The 20,875-nt window shown below is 47.1% G+C and overlaps 1 protein-coding gene across 7 annotated transcripts in view; it reads left to right on the forward strand.

The window, feature by feature from the left end:
* Nucleotides 1–7,296, forward strand: part of Caln1 (calneuron 1) — a 473,529-nt gene extending 466,233 nt beyond the window's left edge. For 5 of the 7 annotated variants that reach the window (XM_029477872.1, XM_029477873.1, XM_029477874.1 and 2 more), the window contains one exon: nt 3,596–3,979. In XM_029477872.1, the coding sequence (XP_029333732.1) occupies nt 3,596–3,723 (128 nt within the window). In that variant the 3' untranslated portion in view covers nt 3,724–3,979. Of the gene's footprint in view, nt 1–3,595 lie in introns of all 7 variants that reach the window. The other 2 variants (XM_021163075.2, XM_021163077.1) reach the window with 2 other exon arrangements.
* Nucleotides 7,297–20,875: the final 13,579 nt, after the last annotated feature.

Here is a 20,875-nt window from a genome sequence, read left to right on the forward strand (position 1 = left end):
ACAAGAAGCAATTTAAGGGAAGGAAGATTTATTTGGTCTCCTGGTTTAATAGAGGGGATGGGAGTAGGGTGTAGGCAGCTCATTGCCATGCATGAATGCCTTGCCTACATAGGCCAGGATCAGGAAACAGAGGGGCCATGACAGGAAGCGTAGCTCTGCGTAACCCTCAATTTCGACCCCCATAGTTGCTCATCTCTTTTAAGTCCCACCTCTTAAAGGCTCCTACATTTCCCGAAACAGCACCACCTGCAGGGGGCGTTATGTCCCCTGCGCGCGCCGCACGCGCACACACATACATACACACACACACACACACACACACACACACACACACACACACACACACACATCAGCCTCCATATCCACACTTTAACACTGGGGATAAAAAGCCTGTCCCCTTACTTCCTGAGTATCCTTCAAAAGGAAGGGTTTTCATGAGCACTTTCCCTCTTGGCCTAGCCATAGCATTTTCGGTTGCTGAAGCTTTCCACAAACCCTCAGGAAGAGGAGTAAGGGGACAGTTTCTAATTATTAGGCACAAGGCCCAGATACATTAGCTGGTCCTCAACAAGGCACAAACACATTTTCATTTCACTTTTTCTGGCTCATTATTTGTTTGTTTGTTTAGATAGAGTATCCCCCCAACTGGGCTGGAACTTGCTGTGTAGCCAAAGAAGATCTGGATTGTCTGATTCTCCTGTCTCTTCCTGGGTCCACCTGTAAACAACTGTTTACAAGTGTACATCACCATACTTAGTGCAGTGCTGGGGATGGAACCCAGGGCCTCGTGGCCACATCTCCAACTCCCATCCTTTCCTCCTCCTCCTCCTCCTCCTCCTCCCCCTATTTTCGAGACAGGGTTTCTCTGTGTAGCCCTGGCTGTCCTGGAACTCATTCTGGCCTCGAACTCAGAAATCCCCCTGCCTCTGCCTCCCAAGTGCTGGGATTAAAGGCATGTGCTACCACTGCCCAGCCATCCTTTTCTCCTTAAACACCATCTCTTTTGTCCTCCCTGAGAGTTGGCGGGTTTTTTTTTTCTCCCTCCATGTACCCACTCCAAGAAGCAGCCCATCTCCACACCAAGCAAATTTCTCCTCCTCCAGCTAAGAACTTAACATCCAGAGTTCATCAGTAAAGTGGAGAATCGAACCACAAAAATACTCTTAAATCACCCAAGGGAAGCACAAGCCTGGTGGATCCAGGAGGATTAAGGATAACAAGCCGAGACTTAGGCAATGCAGGCAAGAGAGGATCTCGGTGAATCAGAGAGGGAACAGGGGGCGTGGTGCAGGGCACAGGCTCATTGTAAAGTCTGGCTTGAGAGTAATTTTTAGAGATCTTTGCAAAGCCTTTGGGCCCTTTCTCCCAGGGAAGGCTCTTCTTGCTTTTGAAAACATGGTCTCATTCCTACTTCTGGCTTTGTTATTTCTACAGGGTTTGCGGGGGTGGGGTTAGGGAGGGGGGGGGCGGAGTCCCAACAAGGCTGGAAAGACTGCAGTGTGACTTGGAGCCTAACTAGTCCCTTCTTTAATCCATTTGTTGTTGTTGTTGTTGTTGTTTGTTTTTGTTTCTTGTTGTTTGCCTCTTTTATCCATTTTTTTTGTTGTTGTTTGTTTTTGTTTCTTGTTTTTGTTTGCTTGCCCCCTTTAAACTAGTAGCTCTTACCTTTCCTAATGCTGCAACCCTTTAACACAGTTCCTCTTGTTGTGGTGACCCCCAATCATAAAATTATTTTGTTGCTACTTCATAACTGTAATTTTGCTACTGTTATGAATCATAAATATCTGTGTTTTCCCATGGTCTCAGGCGACCCCTATGAAGGGGTCTTTTGGACCCCAAAGGAGTTGCTACCCACAGGTTGAGAACCACTTCTTTAAATGTTTTTTGTTTAGTTATTTGACTTTATTATTTGACTTTAGTTATTTGACTTATTTTGTTTAGTTATTTGACTTAGTGGTGGTGTGGGGAGTGGCGGGGGTGTCACACTTATGGTGATCAGAGGCCATCTTTTAAGAGTCAGTTCTCTCCTTCCACCATGTGGGTCCCAAGGAGCAAACTCAGGACGTTAGGCCTGGTTCCAAGTTCCCTTACCCATGAGCCATTTCACCAGCCTTTGCATTTATTTTTGATTTGTTTTTGTTTTGGAAGACTTTATTTTGAGACCGAGTCTCACTGTGCAGCCAAATTATGCCTCAAACTCAAACTGATGATTCTCCTGACTGCCTGAACTACACCACTACATCTAGCTTCACCAGTTTTCTTTGTGTGTGTGTGTACACATGTGCCATGCATGTGCCACATTTGTGTCATGCATGTGACACACATGTATCTGTTGTGTGGTCAGAAGTAACCTCAGAGATTGTTCCTCAGGATGCCATCCACCTGGCTGGTCTAGAACTCACCAAGTATGCTGGGCTGGCTGGCCAGTGGGCCCCAGGATCTGCCTGTCTCTCTCTACCCAATGATGGGAACATAGTGTTTGCCATCATGACTTAGTTTTTTTTTGTTGTTTTGTTTTTTTAAATGTGGGTGCTGAGTATCAAACTCATGTCCTCATACCTGCACAGCAAAACACTTTCCTGACCAAACCTTATCCTAAACCCCTAATCTTCTTTAATAGCTGAGTTTGTAGGAACATGTTTGCCAACACCCCAAGCCTATTACACACACACACACACACACACACATACACACTGTCAATTCAACCTCCACCCAAGCTATCAAATGAACTGAAAGTTGCCCAGCCCCCTGAGGACCTTAGTAAGACATGAACTCCCAGGGACATGATTCAGAGACTCTACAATGAAGCAAACAATCCCTTTTGTATCAAACCCTATGCCCTGTTTAGATACAAGATGTCTGTGGTGCTCCTACATTGAAAGCTTGGTCCCCATCTGGTAGCACACTATTAAGAAGTGACTGAGTCTTCACAAGAACACGGGGGGGGGGGGGACCCAGCTCAGTTTGTTTGCAAAGTGTTGGCCTTGCAAGCATGAGAGCCTGATTTTCACACAGCTGTGGTGGTGTGTGCTTGTGATCTCAGTACTGTAGAGGCAGAGACAGGTGGGTCCCTGGGGCTCGCTGCAAAGCCAACCTAGACTACTAGGTGAGTTCTCAGAAGGTAAGAGTCTCTATCTCAGAAACCAAGGTGGACGGTGCCTGAGGAATGACACATAGGCTGTCCTGTGGCCTTCATAGGCATGTGCAAAAACAAGATATACTCCTACAATATGTGGAGAAGCTTTTAAGCCCCGTTTTATTAGTATTGGCTACAGAAAAGGGTTAAAATGGTTGGATGGTGTCTTTTCTGAAATTCATTCCAAAATGTTACAGATTCTTGTCTCTGAAATTCACTGTGGCTCCATTATATCCAGAAGCCTAAACCTTTCTCTGAAGATCTTACAGACTGTGGTTCTGATAGGGATGGCTTACCATTTCATACGTTTCACCAGAAGTTTCCTCAGCTCAGCTAAGAATCCCATAGTGTCCATTATCTGAGTTGATTCAACCAGTCACAGCCTATGCTGGTTGCAGAAGATGTGTGTCTCACGGTGTCATCTTTCTGTTCTCTCTCCTCCCCAACCCTCAACCCCAGTTCATTCGCAGAAACAGAACCGACAGACCTGTGTCCGCAAGAGCCTCATATGCGCCTTTGCCATGGCCTTCATCATAAGCGTCATGCTGATCGCAGCCAACCAGATCCTGCGGAGTGGCATGGAGTAGGATAGCAGCCTTCCACCAGCCACACCGCGTTGCCAGCTCACTGCGCATGTGCATGCCCCGCGGGCAGACTCTGTTCATTCACACAGGAGATCTGGACCTTTATGGATGGATGCATTGGTACCCTTCAGTAAAGAACTCAAGTTTGCAGTGCAACCGGGGTCACGGATCAACTCCATCTCCTTGGCAGGGACACAAAAGGGCTGTCTTCAATGCTTTCATGGTTTTGTTTCCCAATGCAATAAATAGCCAGGAGTTCTCAATTATTGCTTCAACCGCCAGTAGCAACTCTGAAGTGGGGGGAAAAATACTGCTTTCTTTTCGTCTTGGAATTCCAGTAGCCATCCAGATAGCATGGTGGCCTCTGAGAGCGAGAAAGAAAAGACAGGTGTAAGCAACAGTCACCTCTATCCATGACCCAATTCTTTCAACCCAGGGACCCACGGAGACTCCCTGCTGAAGTTGACTTCTGGGTTGCTACAGAAAAGGGGACTTTCAATCTCACCCTGGCTTCCTTCCTCCACCCAGTGGAGACCCCTCCCACCAAGGCATGGAGGGGGAAAGCCATTAAGCAGGGTGCAGCTCCTTGCCGTCCCTGCTATTCTTTATCGCCTTTTCTACAGGACGCTTGTCGGTAGAGCTGGGGCACTCTCGGTTGGTTTCCATGGCTCTTGGCTTTCTGTTTCTGAAGTCCATCCCGCACCAGCATCTTGGAATCTGCAGAGAGCCTGGCTCCCAGCTTTCTTGCCTGTGCTGCCAATAGAGAAAAGAAAAAAGAAAAAAAAAAAAGAAAAAAAATCCATAACCTGTGTCTCTATAATCCAGACACGTAGACAGATAAGAGACTTTTCCACGCGTGATGCTATTCTCCCCAAATTGCTTACTTTGGACATGAATTTGTTCTCTATCTCACCCCTATCTGTGCTTCTTTAGAGCCGAGGGTGAAGTAACTGAGGTAGGGGGAAGGATTGGGTCTGGCGGCGAGGAGGCCCACACCCCAGGCATCCGAAGTAACAGAGCCCCTCTGAGTCGCCATATTTGACAACATCTGTAAGTTAAGATTGGCCTACATCTAACCTTCCCCTCACCTTGGACTTCATTAGCAAGCCTTTCCCCAGCTAAGAAAAGGAGACCTAGAAGCTTGAAGCAGAAATATGGAAGGATCAAATTGCTGTATTTTATTTAATAACTCATGATATTCAGGTTGTGCCAATGACTCATTAAAAAAAAAGACAGATGCTAATGGGCATGGCTGATAGGGCAGAGACTTGATCGGTGTTCTGATCCCAGAACACTTACACTGGGGCAGAGAACTGAATATCTGGGTCTGTTTTTAGTAGCAGGCCAAGACTCTCATTTCTTCAACTTTTCCTGGATTCATTATGAATTTAAGCCCCAGTGGTCAGATTAGCCGGTCATCTATAGACGTGCTAACTCCCTTTGTATTTTTTTGACCCCAAGTCTTTATCTCTGTAACAAAACTGTCCTACTCCAACTTCGGATCTCAGCCGGAAGATCCCCAGTTCCCCTTCCTCTTCCCTTCCCCTTTCCTCCAGCCACACGGAGGTGCCAGCAGCTTTGCTCTCTATATTCTGCTGGGTAGGTTTTTATGGTGCAATGCATATCCCTCTAGCCTCCTTTCTCTCTCTGCTCCCTCCTTACGTACTCCCTTCTTAGACTTGGATCACGCAAGGTCTCCATATAGGGTCTTCCTCCAGTTCACCTCTACGTGCTCTCCATAGAGTAGTATGGGGGCAGCTCTAGATATTCTCCCACTGTAGGGTGTGGATATTCACCAAGAGCACAAGTCAAACTAGGTTTGAGCCATAGCATAGAGAGGAGGGAGCAGGTCGGAGGTCCCAAGAAGCCCAAGGGGCACAGAGTCACTTCATAAAACTGCCTGGAGTCTGGAACATCCGGGCAGCAGCCTGCCTTCCCTTCTTCCGGTGCCCTTTGCAAACCTGCCCTTTTTGCTTCTTCCCTAGGCTGAGTCACCATGTTCCCCTTAGGACCAGACTCCTGAACTAGAGCAGGCAGAGACACAGAATCTTAATACACTGCACAATGTTCCACCCCTTTTGTTTCTTCCTGGAGCAATCGCCTTCTTTCTGCCAGACATGCGCAAGAAGGCAAGCATAGCTGGTAGCAACTATTTCCCTACTATCATGTTTCCCTACTATTAGCTGGGGTTTGAACCTCCAAACTGCCCCCTCCTGGGAGTCTGGTGGGAAGATCCAGATAGTGCAGGCCTTTAAAGGACCGGAAAGCAATGGATACCATGCCACAGCTGAGATCGGCTCTCAAGGTGAAACATAAGGAATTCTTCAAATGTTGCTTTTCTGCAAGATCTGCCCCAAACTGAAGGAGGTGGATCCCAAAAGATCTATGGTTTAGATTTCATCAGCAATAAGCAGAGATGTGATAAAAGCCTGTTCTCTACTGACAGGACTAGGTGGTGGTGGGTCCTGACAAAATCACACCATGAGACAGGTCTCACGTGGGAGGGTTTTTATGAAAGAGGAGGGGGCACAGAGATGGGCTCTGGAAGAAAAAGAAAAGAAGAGAGCGGGGGAAGAAAGTGGCTTTTATTGGGGCCCTGGTGCATGTGTAAGGGGCCATGCAACAGGGACGACAGCTAGTGGTGACATTTTGTCGTGGGGGTCCCTCGAAAGCTGGCTATAAAGATGCCTGATTGTCGCGGTGTCACTTTTGGCTGTCCGTGAACATGCCTGATTGCTAAAATCTACAAGGGTGTGAGCACCATCTCCCAATATCATGGAAGGAAAGACATGAAAGAAGCCATCAGATTCCCTATGACGGTCCATAAATTATTCTCCCAGCAGCCTCCGCATCCGAGGCACACAGGAACTGAATGCATCAGTGTAAGAAGTCTGGTCTAGTGATGTCCTTTAGACTTAGGGGGCTAAGAGTGCACTAGGGTGATCTACTCTCTAGCTGCTTTGCTTGTGTTATGCCTTTGGTATATTTAGGGTGTTGGGCTTCTTTTCCAGGCAGCCCTATTGTCAGACCTGTTCACATAAATGCTACCCCGAGGTTCCCTGTCACCTAACATCCTCATGAAGGTAATTGGGGAGTAGTTGGTTGGCTGATGGGTCCAGAAAGTTCTGCTTCCTCTTGCTCAAGGAAAGCCACACATGGGCAGCTGAGACACCCTCTGAAGGAGAGGCAGGAGCTCAGCCTTTGCTGCCTGGCCTGTGACTGGACTTAGGAGACAGTGACTGAGGCAGGCCAGTCATGAGATGACTCAGTGACTGGCTCATTCTTGCTGCCAGCTCAGCTCCACATCCCCAGACCTCCATGAATGACAGACACCAGGACAGCAATTTACCTGGGACAGAAAGACAAGCTGACTCTCAACCCTTTAACTTTCAAACAAACCATTCCCTCACTGTCCCGGATGTAGACTGAGTCCCTACACTGGAACTGTTAACAGCGACTTCCAGAATATGTGCAAGTTCCATGTGAGATCTATAAGAGGTTGCCAAGGCAACCGTGGCATCTACCCTGAGCTTGCCAAGGCACAAACAGAGGGAACACTTAAAGAACACTCTAGGCCCTACCTGCCTGCACTATGACTCCCAGAATCCATCTCCTGCTGAGATGGGAAATTAACCTCCAAGAATTGTATGGCTTCCCTGCCTTTTCCTATTATATTTGAATGTGTCCCTCCCCTCTTCCAAACTCAGGAGAAAATGAGTCAGCCTCCTCACCTCTACCCTTATCTCACCTCCCAGAACAAGACTCTCTACATATTGTGGGCAATAAAACCACCCCATATCACCGGGCAGGCAAAAACACATGTTGAGCCTGCCATCTTTAAAAGTATTGGCTTGCTTGCTGAGATCCTCCATCCAGAAAGCCAGAACTATGACAAGAGGTGAACTATGGTGCTCATGAGTTCTTGGGCAGGCACAGTGATTGTGGAGCGTGCTGGGTGATGGATATGCAGAGATAGGAGCCTTCCCTGGGCATCTTCCATTATCTGCTCCTAGCTCAAAGTTTACACAGCAAGTGGTTGAGTATCTAAAAGAAAAAGGAAAATGTGAGGAAGGAAGGAAGGAAGGGAGGAAGGAAGGAAGGAAGGAAGGAAGGAAGGAAGGAAGGAAGGAAGAAAGAAAGAAAGAAAGAAAGAAAGAAAGAAAGAAAGAAAGAAAGAAAGGCCACCTATGTTGAGGAGAGCATCCTTCCTAGCCTGCAGCCACTGACTCTCAAAGTGATTGGAAAATCTAAGAGCAGGGAGAGAGACAGACAGCTGGCTTTGATTGCAAACTCCTTCTATGGGCTCAAGTCCAGACTCAGGTCATAAATCAAAGACTATTGTGTACATTGTTTTTTTGACTCTGAGACTGGTAGGGACCTTATGAGGGAGGGCATCTCATAAGATGAACAAGGTGACTGTTGGGGGTACTTTTGGGGGGGGGGGCGCAGATGACTTGGCTATGCCTGGCTGCATGTTGTATGTGGAACTGTTTCCTCATGTGCCCTTGGTTTTACTCTTTGTGGAAAGTGCTAAGTTTTGTACCTCAAAGCATACTAGGAGGTCATGTCTCTATGCTATATCCCTAAAGGTCCACAGCTATCCTATCTACCCTGTTACCTAAGATACACAGAGAGTCTGGAACCTTGTTGTGAAAGGGTCCTTATTTTTATATAATGCTATGAAGATGCTACAAATGAGCTCCGATGAATCTTCTCGACTTTGGCACATACTGTTTCTATGACCAGGAGGGCCACAGAACCCCACTCCCTGGGAAGCATCCATCCTGAACAACTTCAGATCAGTATTCCGCCCCCCCCCCCCCACTGGCCTCTTCCAAGATGCCCTGCGGGGCTGAGAGTCCAGAACTCACAGCCATTTTTTCTCCCTCCACAGTGACTTCTTGATTCCCCTCCTCTACAATGAAGAAAATCCATTTCTGAAACAGAAGAGCTATGCAGCCATTAGAGCTTTTAATTTGAATTATTTATAGTCAGAATAGACATGAATAGAATAAGAAGCTAGGCCACCTCATCTTGTCCCCATGCCAATGATCATGTAAATGTCACAATTGCTTAGCTTCATCCCATCCACACTTGGACTAACTCACTCAGGGGACTGTTCTCAACTATGTGGCCTTGCCACAGTAGGTTTGGAGGAAGGGGTCAGGTGTACCAGCTAACTAAACCTTCTCTTAGGATCCTATGCTTATGGCAGATGCATACCGTCATGCTAACATCAATTGTTTATATTTGATACTGGTTCTAATTTAAAATACCACAAGGAATGGTCAATTCAACCCGATGGGGAAGAACATGCTTTTAATTCCTGGCACTTGGCAAACTGAGGCAGGAGCATTAAAGTTCAACATCTGCCTGGACTGTGGAGCAAGTTCAAGGGCAGTCTGAGTTCCATGGTAAAGTTTCAGGCAAGCCTGTGCTACATACAGAGCTCTGGGCTAGCATGAGCTAACATAATGGGACTCCTTCCTACTAAAAGGAAAAAAAAAAAGCAGTTTCTTTCCCCCAGTTGCACAAAAACAGATCTCTGTACCTTAACATTACTTGCCTAGCTCCTATCTTGGGTAATTTGTCAACTGAGGACACCCCACATGCTGGACATGGGGTCACCCTTTTCTTCAGGTGTGGTATCTTGGCTTCCAAACTAGTGCATTATATGCTGTCAGAAGTTATCCAAACAGGAGTAGTGGGGCATGCCTATCATCCTAGGAGTTCAAGGTTTCTCTTACTACAGAACAAGATAGACAGAGCTACATGTGAATGAACACACACACACACACACACACACACACACACACAGAGTGAGGTAGGGGAGCTATCTAAATGGAAGGAGGCAGAGGCTAGAATTTTCCAGAAAGTAGACTCACTGGGAGAGAATATTTCAGAGAATGCAGCTTTTACCCAGGATGTTTTCTCCATCCTTGGACCTGAGAAAGAGAAAGTTTTTAAAGGGCTGATAGATGCTAGTCCCTGTCTATCTGGCCTACTTTAAGAATGTCCAAGGGATGCCCTGTCAGGCACTGCCTATCAACATGTTCTCAGCACAGCTCTGTGGATGCCAATAGGAGGTTAGTGCCTCCCCTGGGTGCATGCTGACCCCTGACAAGCCCAGCCTGCCTTGCCTGGAGCTCTGAGACCTGTGAACAGGGGTCAGAAAGCAGAATAGAAAAATCAAAGGAAGACAGACCAGCACTGTCAATTTGGGAAGGGCACCAGAAATAGGATTCTTGCTGCCGCAAGTCAGGGAGAATCTATACATCCCGACTGGAAAGGGTTGACAGTTGCATCACACAGGGGTGCCAGCTGGTTTTGTGACATGAGTTTTGTGACATGTGTTCCTTTCAGTGACTACTGTTTCCCAGCCAGTGTGTCACATGTCACACAGAATTAGAGAAGTTTTCATTTATTTCCTAAAAGCTTGCTGAATCAAGATGAGCTTTTAGGGCCTTGTCTTGGCCAGCTTGAAAATGAAGGATATTCGGTCCCCTGGATGAATGTCTCATGGAATCGGAATCCATGAGTCAGTTGGTTGAAACAAAAGCCGGATTCCCTAAAAACAACGTTCCCTGAATCCATCTGAGGATGCTTACCTGGAAACCCCCAAATAAAGGATGGACACACCCTGCTTTCTCACTACTATTACCACACTGCTTTTCCCCTGGACACTGGACTTAGCAGCATTTCAAGTGCGTTGCGATCCTGGCTCAGAATCATTTGTAATTCTGCAGAAGGTAGAAAGCTACCACCTCTAATGACTTTCAGGAAGTAGATGACAAGTCTGAGGTGCAGGTCTAGCAATCTGCAGCTGTGCTTAGATAGCCAGAGACGAGAGCTGGCCCCAGGCTCCTCATAGCTATGTTCCCACCATAGCAAGAGGCAGGGAGGGAGCAGCAATAGGGTCCCCAAGTCTTTGTCCCTTCTTCTCCATTTCACCTCAGAGTCTGTTTGAGCCAGGCATGGTGGCATACACCTGCAGTCCATGGGAGACAGAGGCAGGAAGAATGTGTAAAGTTAGAGGACAGCCTGGGCTACATGGTGAGTGCTGGGTCAGCCTGAGGTACAGTGTAAGATCTTGTCTCCGAAACAAAACAATGAGAATAGTAAAATTCTACTTCCTGCTTCCTGAAGCAGCCTGAGGTCTAGTCGGTGTTCACAGGCAACCACATTGTTCTTCCCTGAGAAGACTGGTCTAGAGAAAGGACTCTCTCAGACTCTGGTACAAGTTCACAGAGACGGGGGACTCTGGGGAATCCTTAGGGACCCCTGCAGTGACTTCTCACCGGCAGTCTGATTTCTCTTCCACAAATTCAGAAAGAAGTTGATTGTCCAAGGCAAAGCCATGGCGATGCTCACAGAAGCCATTCCAACTCTGAAGGTCTGGTCCTGCCAGGTGTGGGCAAGCTGTGGTCTTGGTGGGTACAGGTCACTAACTTAAGCTTATTCTCACAGCACAGATGCAAATGGCTGGGATTCGAGCCCTAGAAGCTGGGTGCCTCTGAAGCACAGGTAAAGACTGTTCCAATCAGTAGCTTCTCGCCTCTTCTTCCAGAATGTTCCAGTCAGATGTCAATCATGCATCTTAATTTCCCACTGTACCTCATTTATATTCTTTTGGGGTTTTGTTTATTTTTTTTCTTCATTTCGTGTTAGTTGGTGATTTTCTGCTATTAAGTGGTGAGACAGCAGGTTAGTGAAATAAAAAACATATCTTTATATCAAATGTAAATATTAATATAAATGAACTTGGCATGCAACTTAAGTGATCCAATGAAGCGATATTATTAACATGTTATCTTATTGTATAAAGGGAAAATGGTTGCCATATATGTACCAGATGTTTCTGTAACTAAACTTGTCTGTAAATATATAATCTTATTTAAAAAAAAGAGTCTAATTTACCATTATTTATGCAATAGAAAAAAATAAAAGTTCTTTTTTTTTCTTCCTTTTGATGAGAGAGTCGGTTCATTATTTATGATCTGACTTTCAGTGGGTCTCGAGATTCCTTCCCAGGGCTGCAGAGGTGACAGTTCAGCGTCTCTAAAAAGCAGGGGGTTGGGAAGGTGGCACAGCCCTGATGAGTAGAGGGATCCTGAAGTGAGATGATTGGCATACAGAAAATAGACGGATGATGGCGGGGCATATGGTAGGAAATAAGACTGGTCTCCTGGCTTTGGAGCAGACATAGTAATTAAGAAACCTTCGGGGCTGGGGAGATGACTGGGTCAGTAAAATGTTTGTATAAACATGAGAACCCGAGCCATCTCCAGGACCTAAATGAAAAGGCGGGCATAGGGGCACACGCCTGTAATTTCCACCCTGGGGACATGGAGATGAGTTGGTAGCAGAGGCTCGCTGGCCAGGGCGTCTAGGTGAACGGATAAGCTCTGGTGTCAGAGAGAGGTGTGTCTCTGTAGAGAGAATCTCTTATGCGCATCACCTGTCAATAAAAAAGCTGACGGCCAATGAGCTGAGGCAGGAAATAGGAGGTGGGATACTGACAGGAAGAAAGGATTCTGGGAAATAGCGAGCGAGAGGCCTGGGAGGTTCGTTTGGATCTAGGAAGATATGGACGTAAACCAGCAGGTACTTGAATCCAGGAGAGAACAAAGAGCGTCACCCCAGACTTGAACACCTGAAGCTGAGGAGAGGTAACTAACCATGTGGACGACACAGAATAGTTTGAATGGATTAATTACGAGCTAGTCAGGGAGAGAGCCAAAGCTTGTGTCCTAGGCATTTATTAATCAATTACTAGTCTGAGAGTCGTCATTCCGGGAGCAGGGTCTAGGAAAGAGGGGAAAAACATCTATATATTTTTTTTTCAACTCTCAAAACACAGGGTGGAGGGCTGTCAAGATGGGTCATCGAGTTAAGGTACTTGCGGCCAAGCCTGATGATTCAAGTTCAGTCCCCAGGATGTAGACATGGAAGGAGAGAACGTCCTATTAGTCGTCCTCTGACCACACACAAACCACGGTGAGAGTGTGACACACACACACACACACACACACACACACACACACACACACAGCTCAATTAACTATGACAGACTATCCACATTCAAGCGTTCCAGGACAAACAGGAAGTCAGGCAGTGACTACCAGGCAGAGGAGCGGCATATGTGAAAGCACAAAGGCATGGCATGAAGAGGCTAGGTGAATCCATGAGAGACATGGTGGGTGGTAGCCTAAGCTTATGCATTGGGAGTGGAGGGGAAACCTGGATTCAAAAGAGCCTGAGGGAAGGACCTTGTGTTGGTGACTTTTGCATCCCTGTGACCAAAAACTCCTGACAGACAACTTCAGGAGGGAAGGGGGAGGAGTTTCATTTTGACTTGTAGTTTCAGAAGGGCCAATCTCTGTTTGCCTGGCCCTGTGTGTTTGAGTGGAGCATCATGGCAGCCATAGCACATGGAAAGAATCTCTTCACATCATGGCAGACCTGGATGCAAAGGGAAGGCAGGAAGCAGCGATTACAGGGAATACAACCAATCAGAAAAGTTTGAGTCTATTTATTTCATTTATTTTACTTATGGAGATATGGCCTTGTGTAGCCAAGGATAGCTAGCCTTGAACTTGCTATGTAGCCAAGGATTTCCTCTTGCCCCCATCTCCCCAGTCCTGGACTTAATAAGCACATGTCACGGTTCCCAGTGTTATGCTGACTTGTTTGTTTTGAGACAAGGTCTCATGTAGTTCTCAAATTCTCTACGGAGCCTGAAGGATTCTCTATAACTTGTGATCCTCCTGCTAACCATCCATTCCACTCCCCACCCACAGCCCTGATGATAAGTGTGTGCCACCGGCCTGGTGTATGCAGTGCTGGGCTAGGAGTCAGGGCTTCTCGGGTGCTGGGTGAGCACTTTCCTAACCGAGTCCTATCCTCAGCCTCAGCAGTTCATGCTTAGACTTTGCTCTGTACTGTCCGCATCTTCTCTCCTCCCCGCCCCCTTGCAGGCTTCTGTAGGTGCTTACTATAGATTGTTACTGACATCTGAACAGTTCACACAAAGGTATCTGGAAGCCATGGGAGGCTGGATCGTGCAGACCAGAGCAAAGCCATCCCCAAGGGTGAGCAAGGCTTGTTCCAGGAGACCTTGGGGAGGACTCTAAGGCTGTCTGCATTCTCTCTCTGTACACGGACTAACCAAGGTGTATCCAGACAGACAGAGGCTGGAGCTGTGTACGCCTCTAGGCAAGACAGGAACTGTTCTAAAGAGATGTGTGCCACCCCCCCCCCACCTTTGGTTATCAGACCATTAAAACAATGGACCCCAAGGCATTGCCATTTCCCTGGGAATCTCAGGCTGGAGAAGGAAAAGGCTGATGCTGGAAGCCAGCCAAAGCGGGAGCTTGTGTCTCAGGAAGACATTCCACAGAGTTCTGAAAATTGTCAGACCACCTTGCCGGAGAGATTGGAACTGAAACAAAGATGGGCCAGTGATGGGCAGGACCACCGCTGACTAAGGACTGCTTATCTATGCATACTTTGAGTGTGTATGTGTGTGTGTGTGTGCAGGCATGCCCGTACATATATTTGGAAGTCAGAGAACAGTAGTGTCCTGTTTTACCACTCCCTTGGGACAGCATCTTTCACTGAACCCAGAACTAAAGCGTTAACTAGCAACCCCAGAGCACCTCCTGTGTCTGTCCCCATAACCTCATAAGCAATGGACACTGGTATGAGCATGCCCAGCTTTTTTAAGTGGGTGCTGGGGATCCAAATTCAGGGCCATGCTTGTGTAGCCAACTCACTTCCCCATTAAGCTATCCCCTCAGGCCTCTTGCCTTCTATTTAAACCTAAACTTCATGTCAGGGCCTTGAACTTGGTAGGTCACTAGGCCTCTCTCTGTCCCTCTTCCCAGTGTGGCCATGTTGGATAAATGTCTTTTCTCTGCATTTCATTCTTATTTGTCTGTTTAAGAGGCCTGGTAAGTGGCTAAGCCTGGCTCATTAGGGCTGTCTGGCCTAACAACCCTGATCACAGCCATGGTATCACCCCTTCACCCCAAGGGCCAGGTATATGATTTGCAGAGGGAGGCTGCAGGACTGAGGGCTTGGACCAACTAAGGCTCTTAGTGAACTCTAAACTCCTCTAACCTACATAGGAAGGACCTGTCTCAGCAACCTCTAAGGACAGGACCCGGACAAGACAAAGCCCAACTCCCTGTTAATGGCCCTCGTATCCATCGTCTGAGTCCTCTGAACCCTTCCCACACCTACACAGCATGGCAACAGCCCCTTCACACTGTCCTGTGTCCCAGCACACACACAGCTGTGTTCTCATTTAGTTGTTGAGCAGACTCATTGCCAACCTGGATTGTCCTAGGTGAGTCCCAGGGCCCATGGGCACGGAAAGGAAGTTTCTCTCATGTGCCTTGGCCTTCTCCCTGATACCTCTGTGATTTCTGGACGATCTTGCAGCCTTGACCTCAGCAATGTCTGCAAGTTGGTTGTTTTGACTTGCACACACTCCAAGGTCAGCTGTCCCTTTTCAACCCGAGCAGATTGGCAAGAGGAGTTTCGGCTTAGCCCACACAAAGCATGTGGAAAGTCAAATAAATTATCATTGGAGGGGACTTTCCTCACTTGACTCTCAGAATTAAAGATGCTTTGATTTTCTTCCCCAGATGTTTATACAACACACACACACACACACACACACACACACACACACACACACTTCAGTAAGAAAAAACAATCCCAGCCTGGCGGTGGTGGCGCACGCCTTTAATTCCAGCACTTGGGAGACAGAGGCAGGCGGATTTCTGAGTTCAAGGCCAGCCTGGTCTACAGAGTGACTTCCAGGACAGCCAGGGCTACACAGAGAAACCCTGTCTCAAAAAAACAAAAACAAAAACAAAAACAAAAACAAAAACAAAAAAAAAAAACAACAACAACAACAAAAAAACACCAAGAAAGAAAGAAAAAACAACCCCTAGAAAACAGAATAACAGAAGCCAGAAAAAATGCCTCCAGTTGAGTCAATTGGCTACACTGGGCTCTTGCTTCCTTTCAGGAGTGTGGGACCCTCAGCAGTGTTCTGACAGAGCCTGGGAGATTTTTTAAGTGTCCTCATGACAAATAGATGGTCACATACATTGGCTCAGGGATCATCAATTTATAGCCACTTCTCAGTGTAAATGTTGTAGGTTCCAGCTCATGAGGCAGAGCGCCTGCAGAAACCCTGGGTTCCATCCCCAGCACACAGAGCAGGCCTGGAGGTGTTCTCCTGTAACTCTAGCACTTAGCCGGTATAGAAGGAGGATCAGAGGTTCAAGGCCAGTGTCTACTACATAGCAAGTTTGAGGCCAATCTGGGCTATGTGAGTCCCTGTCTCAGAAATAAAGCAAAGGCTGACAAGATGGCTTTGTGGGCAGAACGGCTTGTTTGGACAACCTGATTTTGAACCCTGGGAGCCACAGGATGGAAAGACAGAATCAACTCCTGCAAGCTGTTCTCAGACCTCCATACCTGCACCGTAGAGCATGAATAACCCGGTTTAAAAAGAAATGTCTGAAGCCATACAATGCTCCCCATTCACAACTAATATACATTAACCAAACATGGTTTTGGGGTGGGGAAAGAAAGATGGAAAGCCTATATACCCGACGAATCCAGAAAGCCATTGCAAACACCTGAAGCTGGGACCCAGTTGGTGTGTGAAGGTTAGGATGGGGGAAGGGGAAACAAGACAGGAAGCAGAGGGGAGGAGCTCGGGCAAAAAGAGAAAGGCAGTTTCTCTTCCCGCTCTGAGAGAAGCATTGTCACATTGTCCTGCCTGGGCGTCAGAAAGTACTACCAAGCTTACAAGTTTTATGAGACCCCCCCCCCCCCAACTCCCAGGCCTCCAAAGACTGCTCTTGTTTTCCGCCCAGCCTGCTTTCCCTGCGGGAGATGCTTTGGACGGGAACTCACCAGTCTGCAGAGTTCCCAGCAGGGGAATTAGATGCCAGAGGTTCTGAACTCAGCAGCACATTAGAGTCACCCAGGGAGCTCTTAAAAATCTTTGCAGGATCCCTTCCGCTGCAGACCAATTACTATCGCCCTGCAGGGAGGGGGTGGGGGAGTGTCTAGGCCATAATATTTTAAAATTCCCCTGGCACTGCTGATACCTGGGGGAAGGTTAGAACCCTGACTCTTTGAAATGGCGGGGGGTGGGGGGGTGGTGGTAAAAAACGACATTAGAAGTCAGTAGATTTCATTTTTTATTTTATTAAATTTTAGATGGGGAAACTGAGGCCAGGGATGCTATGGCAGGACAGATTGCCAAGGGGCTCTTCTCCCATCGACTGAATCTGGGTGCTCCAGTTGTGCAGCACTGAGGGAGGAGGTGCTGAGAAAACACAAAAACAAAAAACAAGGGGGGGTGGGGCCCTCAGGATGGGGACAGCACACAGCAATGCCGCAACAGCTAGCATTAAAGAGAAACTTCTAGATTCACCGTTGCATTTTCGTGATGCCAGGATTAGAATGTTATTGTTTGAAACAGGATCTTTCTATGTATCCCAGGCTGGCCTTGAACTCACCATGTCCTCTGCCTCAAGCCCCCAAGTACCCTGATGACAGGTGAACACCACCGCTCCTAGCCCAGGGTTGGATTTTTGGTGGATACATTTTCTGTCTCTTTTTTTTCGGGTTTCTGTTTTATTTGGTGGAAGTAGAGAATTGAACTCAGGGCCTTTTGGTCATATTAGGCAAGCCCCTTAGGGCTGAGCCACATCCTCAGCCCCATACTCGGGGGACATGAGTTGTTGCAGCTGGCCTTTAACTTAGAATCACCAGTCTCAAGATTTAGCGTACCTAGGGTAACTGGGGATGACTGGTGTGAATTCACACTTCCTGTTCACTTCCCATTTCTTTTCTTCCTTTCATTCCCTTTACTTCCAAAGTGACCTTCATCCATAGCTCTCCCTCCTAGGACTCAGAAAAACATGGTCCTGAAACCAGATTTTTTTTTTTTTCCTTCAGATGAAACATAAAGTTATAAAGTGTCTGAGGGTTACACAACTAGTCTTTCTGGCCTGCTTGTGAAACTTGCTGCGGGCAGCGAGCGCTCCCTGCCGGTAGCTCCCATGGATTCTTACGCCGCGTGCCGAGAGCCCTCTGGTGGCAGAGAGCTGTCATTGCGGAATCTATTCACCTGTTCTGAGTCAGGGGGCTGCTTGTAGCCAAGTTCACAGCTGGAAGGAAATGCTTGAGAGACTTCAAAAATCATGGTCTCCGGGACTGATTCCAGGACCTCACTGCTTCCTGTTGCATTTCATTAGCAGAGCTTTTATCTAATGCACTTAGTAAGTAAAGACACAACACTGAAAGCCAATCAGATTTTCGGGTGTGTGTGTGGGGGTGGGGTGGGGTGGGGAGCGCATGTCTTTAACCAGTTTTCAGCCCAAAGCAGAGAGTGGATATCTTTGGTTAACCTAGACTGGAGCACTGTAAGGGACTTGCCTTCTGGTGTCAGAGTTTACTAATTACAGAGCCTTCACCTCTGACACATCCTGACCTTCACACTGCCTTATGTATTTTTTCTTTTGTGGAAAAAAAAGTTACATTTTATTTATTTATTTATTTAATATTACAAGTGTGTGTTTGAGTGAAGGTCACAGGAGAACTTTTTAGGATCTGTTCTGCCTTTCCTCCATGAGGGTCCTGGGAGTGGGACTCTGATTGTCATGCATCTACCTGATGAGCCCCCTCCACAGCACCTGCTCACTTACCACTGTTTCCTCAAACCTCTGTGAGCATAGCGAGCCAGATTTTACCTGTTCTGTCCTGAGAGCCTGGCCTTGGCCTGTCTTAATCTCTAGTTTTGGTCCTCTTCAGTCACTGTTCTCCTGTGCCCAATATTGAAATATCACATATTGGGGGGAGGGAGTCAGTGGTCCCCAGTGCTGGAATTGCAAGGAAGCCAGCTAGAGAGATGCATGCGGTGCTCTGAAGCCAACCTTGAAACTCAATCACTTCCTGTCTATTGGACCCTGTTCCATTTGTGTTGCCCACCCCCATCCACATGCAAACCCTCAGAGTACCTTTAAGGCGGAATGGTCCCGCCAGAAGATCTGACGCAGACCTGGAGGAAATCAGGAGAGAGCTTTTCTGACTCAAACAGAAGTCGCCCACTCCACGACACACCCACAGATCTCACTCAGAAAACACAGAACAGAATGTGTCAGGTCTGCCTGAGTCACACGTGGCCCACCCAGCTCCGACTCAGCCATTGCCAGAGAGTTAGTTTCTCTGTTGTTCTTTTCTCATGGGGTGTGGGCAGCCCTTCCTCCTAGATTCTTAGTAATTGCACCTCCAGTCATCGAAGACTGATATGAGAGAGATGTCTGGGGATGCTTGAGGGATATTTGATGTCATTAGGAACTGCTCTTAGTCCTAATCTTGTTATGCTCTGTCACTGTCACAGACAGGGACATGTCTGATGGAAAGAGACATGTCTGATACCTGGTTCTGGAAGCTGGGGAGTCTATGATGAGGTGGTGTTTGTGGCCAGGACTGAGTGGTTGATGTTGAACATAAGGATCGCAGCCTGTGTTCCAATCCAGATTCAGCAACTCCACTTTAGTAAGCTGGTTGAAAGAGCCACACTTAATGGTAGAAAGCAGAAAGGGGGGATTTATTCAATGTGGACACGTCAATCTGATGACACACCCCACACACTCCAAAACCCATCTCTGGGCTTCTGAAGCAGGATCAAAGCTTCAGTCAAGGGCCGGGGCATGCATACCCAAGTGGTTCTGGCCAAGGTGTAGTCTTCTTGTCTTCCAGTGACTTTGGGTTTTAGTCTCATTCTGTAAGGTGAACTGACAAGGTAGAACTGAGAAATCTTTTTCCAGGAGACATTCTCCTTCGGATGGTCCCTCCTCCTTCTCCCAGTGTGAGATACCTGGGGAAATTCTAACTTGAGGGGATGAGGGTCCATTGTCTCAATAGTCTAACAGACTGACAAACAAGTCTCTCTTAGCCAGGTGGTAGTGCAGCACTCAGGAGGCAGAGGCAGGTGAATCTGTGAGTTCAAGGCCAGCCTGATCTACCGAGTGAGTTCCAGGACAGCCAGAGCTACACAGAGAGACCTTGTCTCCAAAAGGGAAAAAGAAAAGAAGAGAAGAGAAGAGAAAATCTTTATTTCTCTCGGGCTAATCCCATTCATCCCATGCTGCTTCAACCCTTGGCTAAGGTGAAAAGGCAAGAGGGTATGTCGGAGGCAAGACACACCAGCTTTGTGATACACATCCATCATTCCAGCTACTCATAGACAGGTGGACAGGCAGACAGACACACATAGAGACTGAAAGGAGAGGTTGGGGGGAAGAGAAGAGAGGAGACAGAAGAAAAGAAGGAAGAAAAGAAAAGCTGAACATGATGGTGCACTTCTGTAAAGTCAGCATTTAGAAGACTGAGGCAGGAGGATCACCAGTTTTAGTCTGGGCCACAGGGTGAGACTTTGTCTCAAAAACAAACAGATCAACCAACCAATATGTGTGTGTGCATATAAGTGTGTGTGTGTGTATACACACACACATATATAATTTTATTTATTTATTTATTTTTACAGAATCCCAGGCAGTTGGTGTTATCCATGGACCACATTAGATCACAGCCTCTCTAGCTTCTGTGAGGAGTTTCAAAGATGTTATCCCCACCCCTTGAGTCTTTCTCTTTTTACAGCTCTCTCACAGGAGCCAAGTGCCATCTGCCATGTATATTCATGTATATATACGTATATACACATATATACACAGGTATGCATATATATGCATATATACTGCCTCACATTGTAAAGCCACTCTTAAAGTAACCTGAGAGCTCAGTCACATGGTGCAGTATGCTGTGTGGGTGTGTGAGATGTGTGAACTCAGTCATGAAGGCTCCACACCTGTGATCCAAGCACAAGCTTGGCTACTTAATGTTCCCTGGCCTCCTCTGGACACCAAATTCTCCGAGATGTTCTAGAACTGTCTCTATGATCTACCTTAGAGAGGCGTTTGTCCTGCAATTCACCATAACCGAGATGTGGAATCAGCCGCAATACTCAATAACTGTTGGCTGGATAGAGAAGATGGAGCTCCAGACGCAGGGAGGCACTTTTCAGTCATTAAAATTAAAAGAGGATGAAGTTAGGCTG

The sequence above is a fragment of the Mus caroli genome, chromosome 5, assembly GCF_900094665.2.
Source record: "Mus caroli chromosome 5, CAROLI_EIJ_v1.1, whole genome shotgun sequence".
NCBI classification, from domain to species: Eukaryota; Metazoa; Chordata; class Mammalia; order Rodentia; family Muridae; genus Mus; species Mus caroli.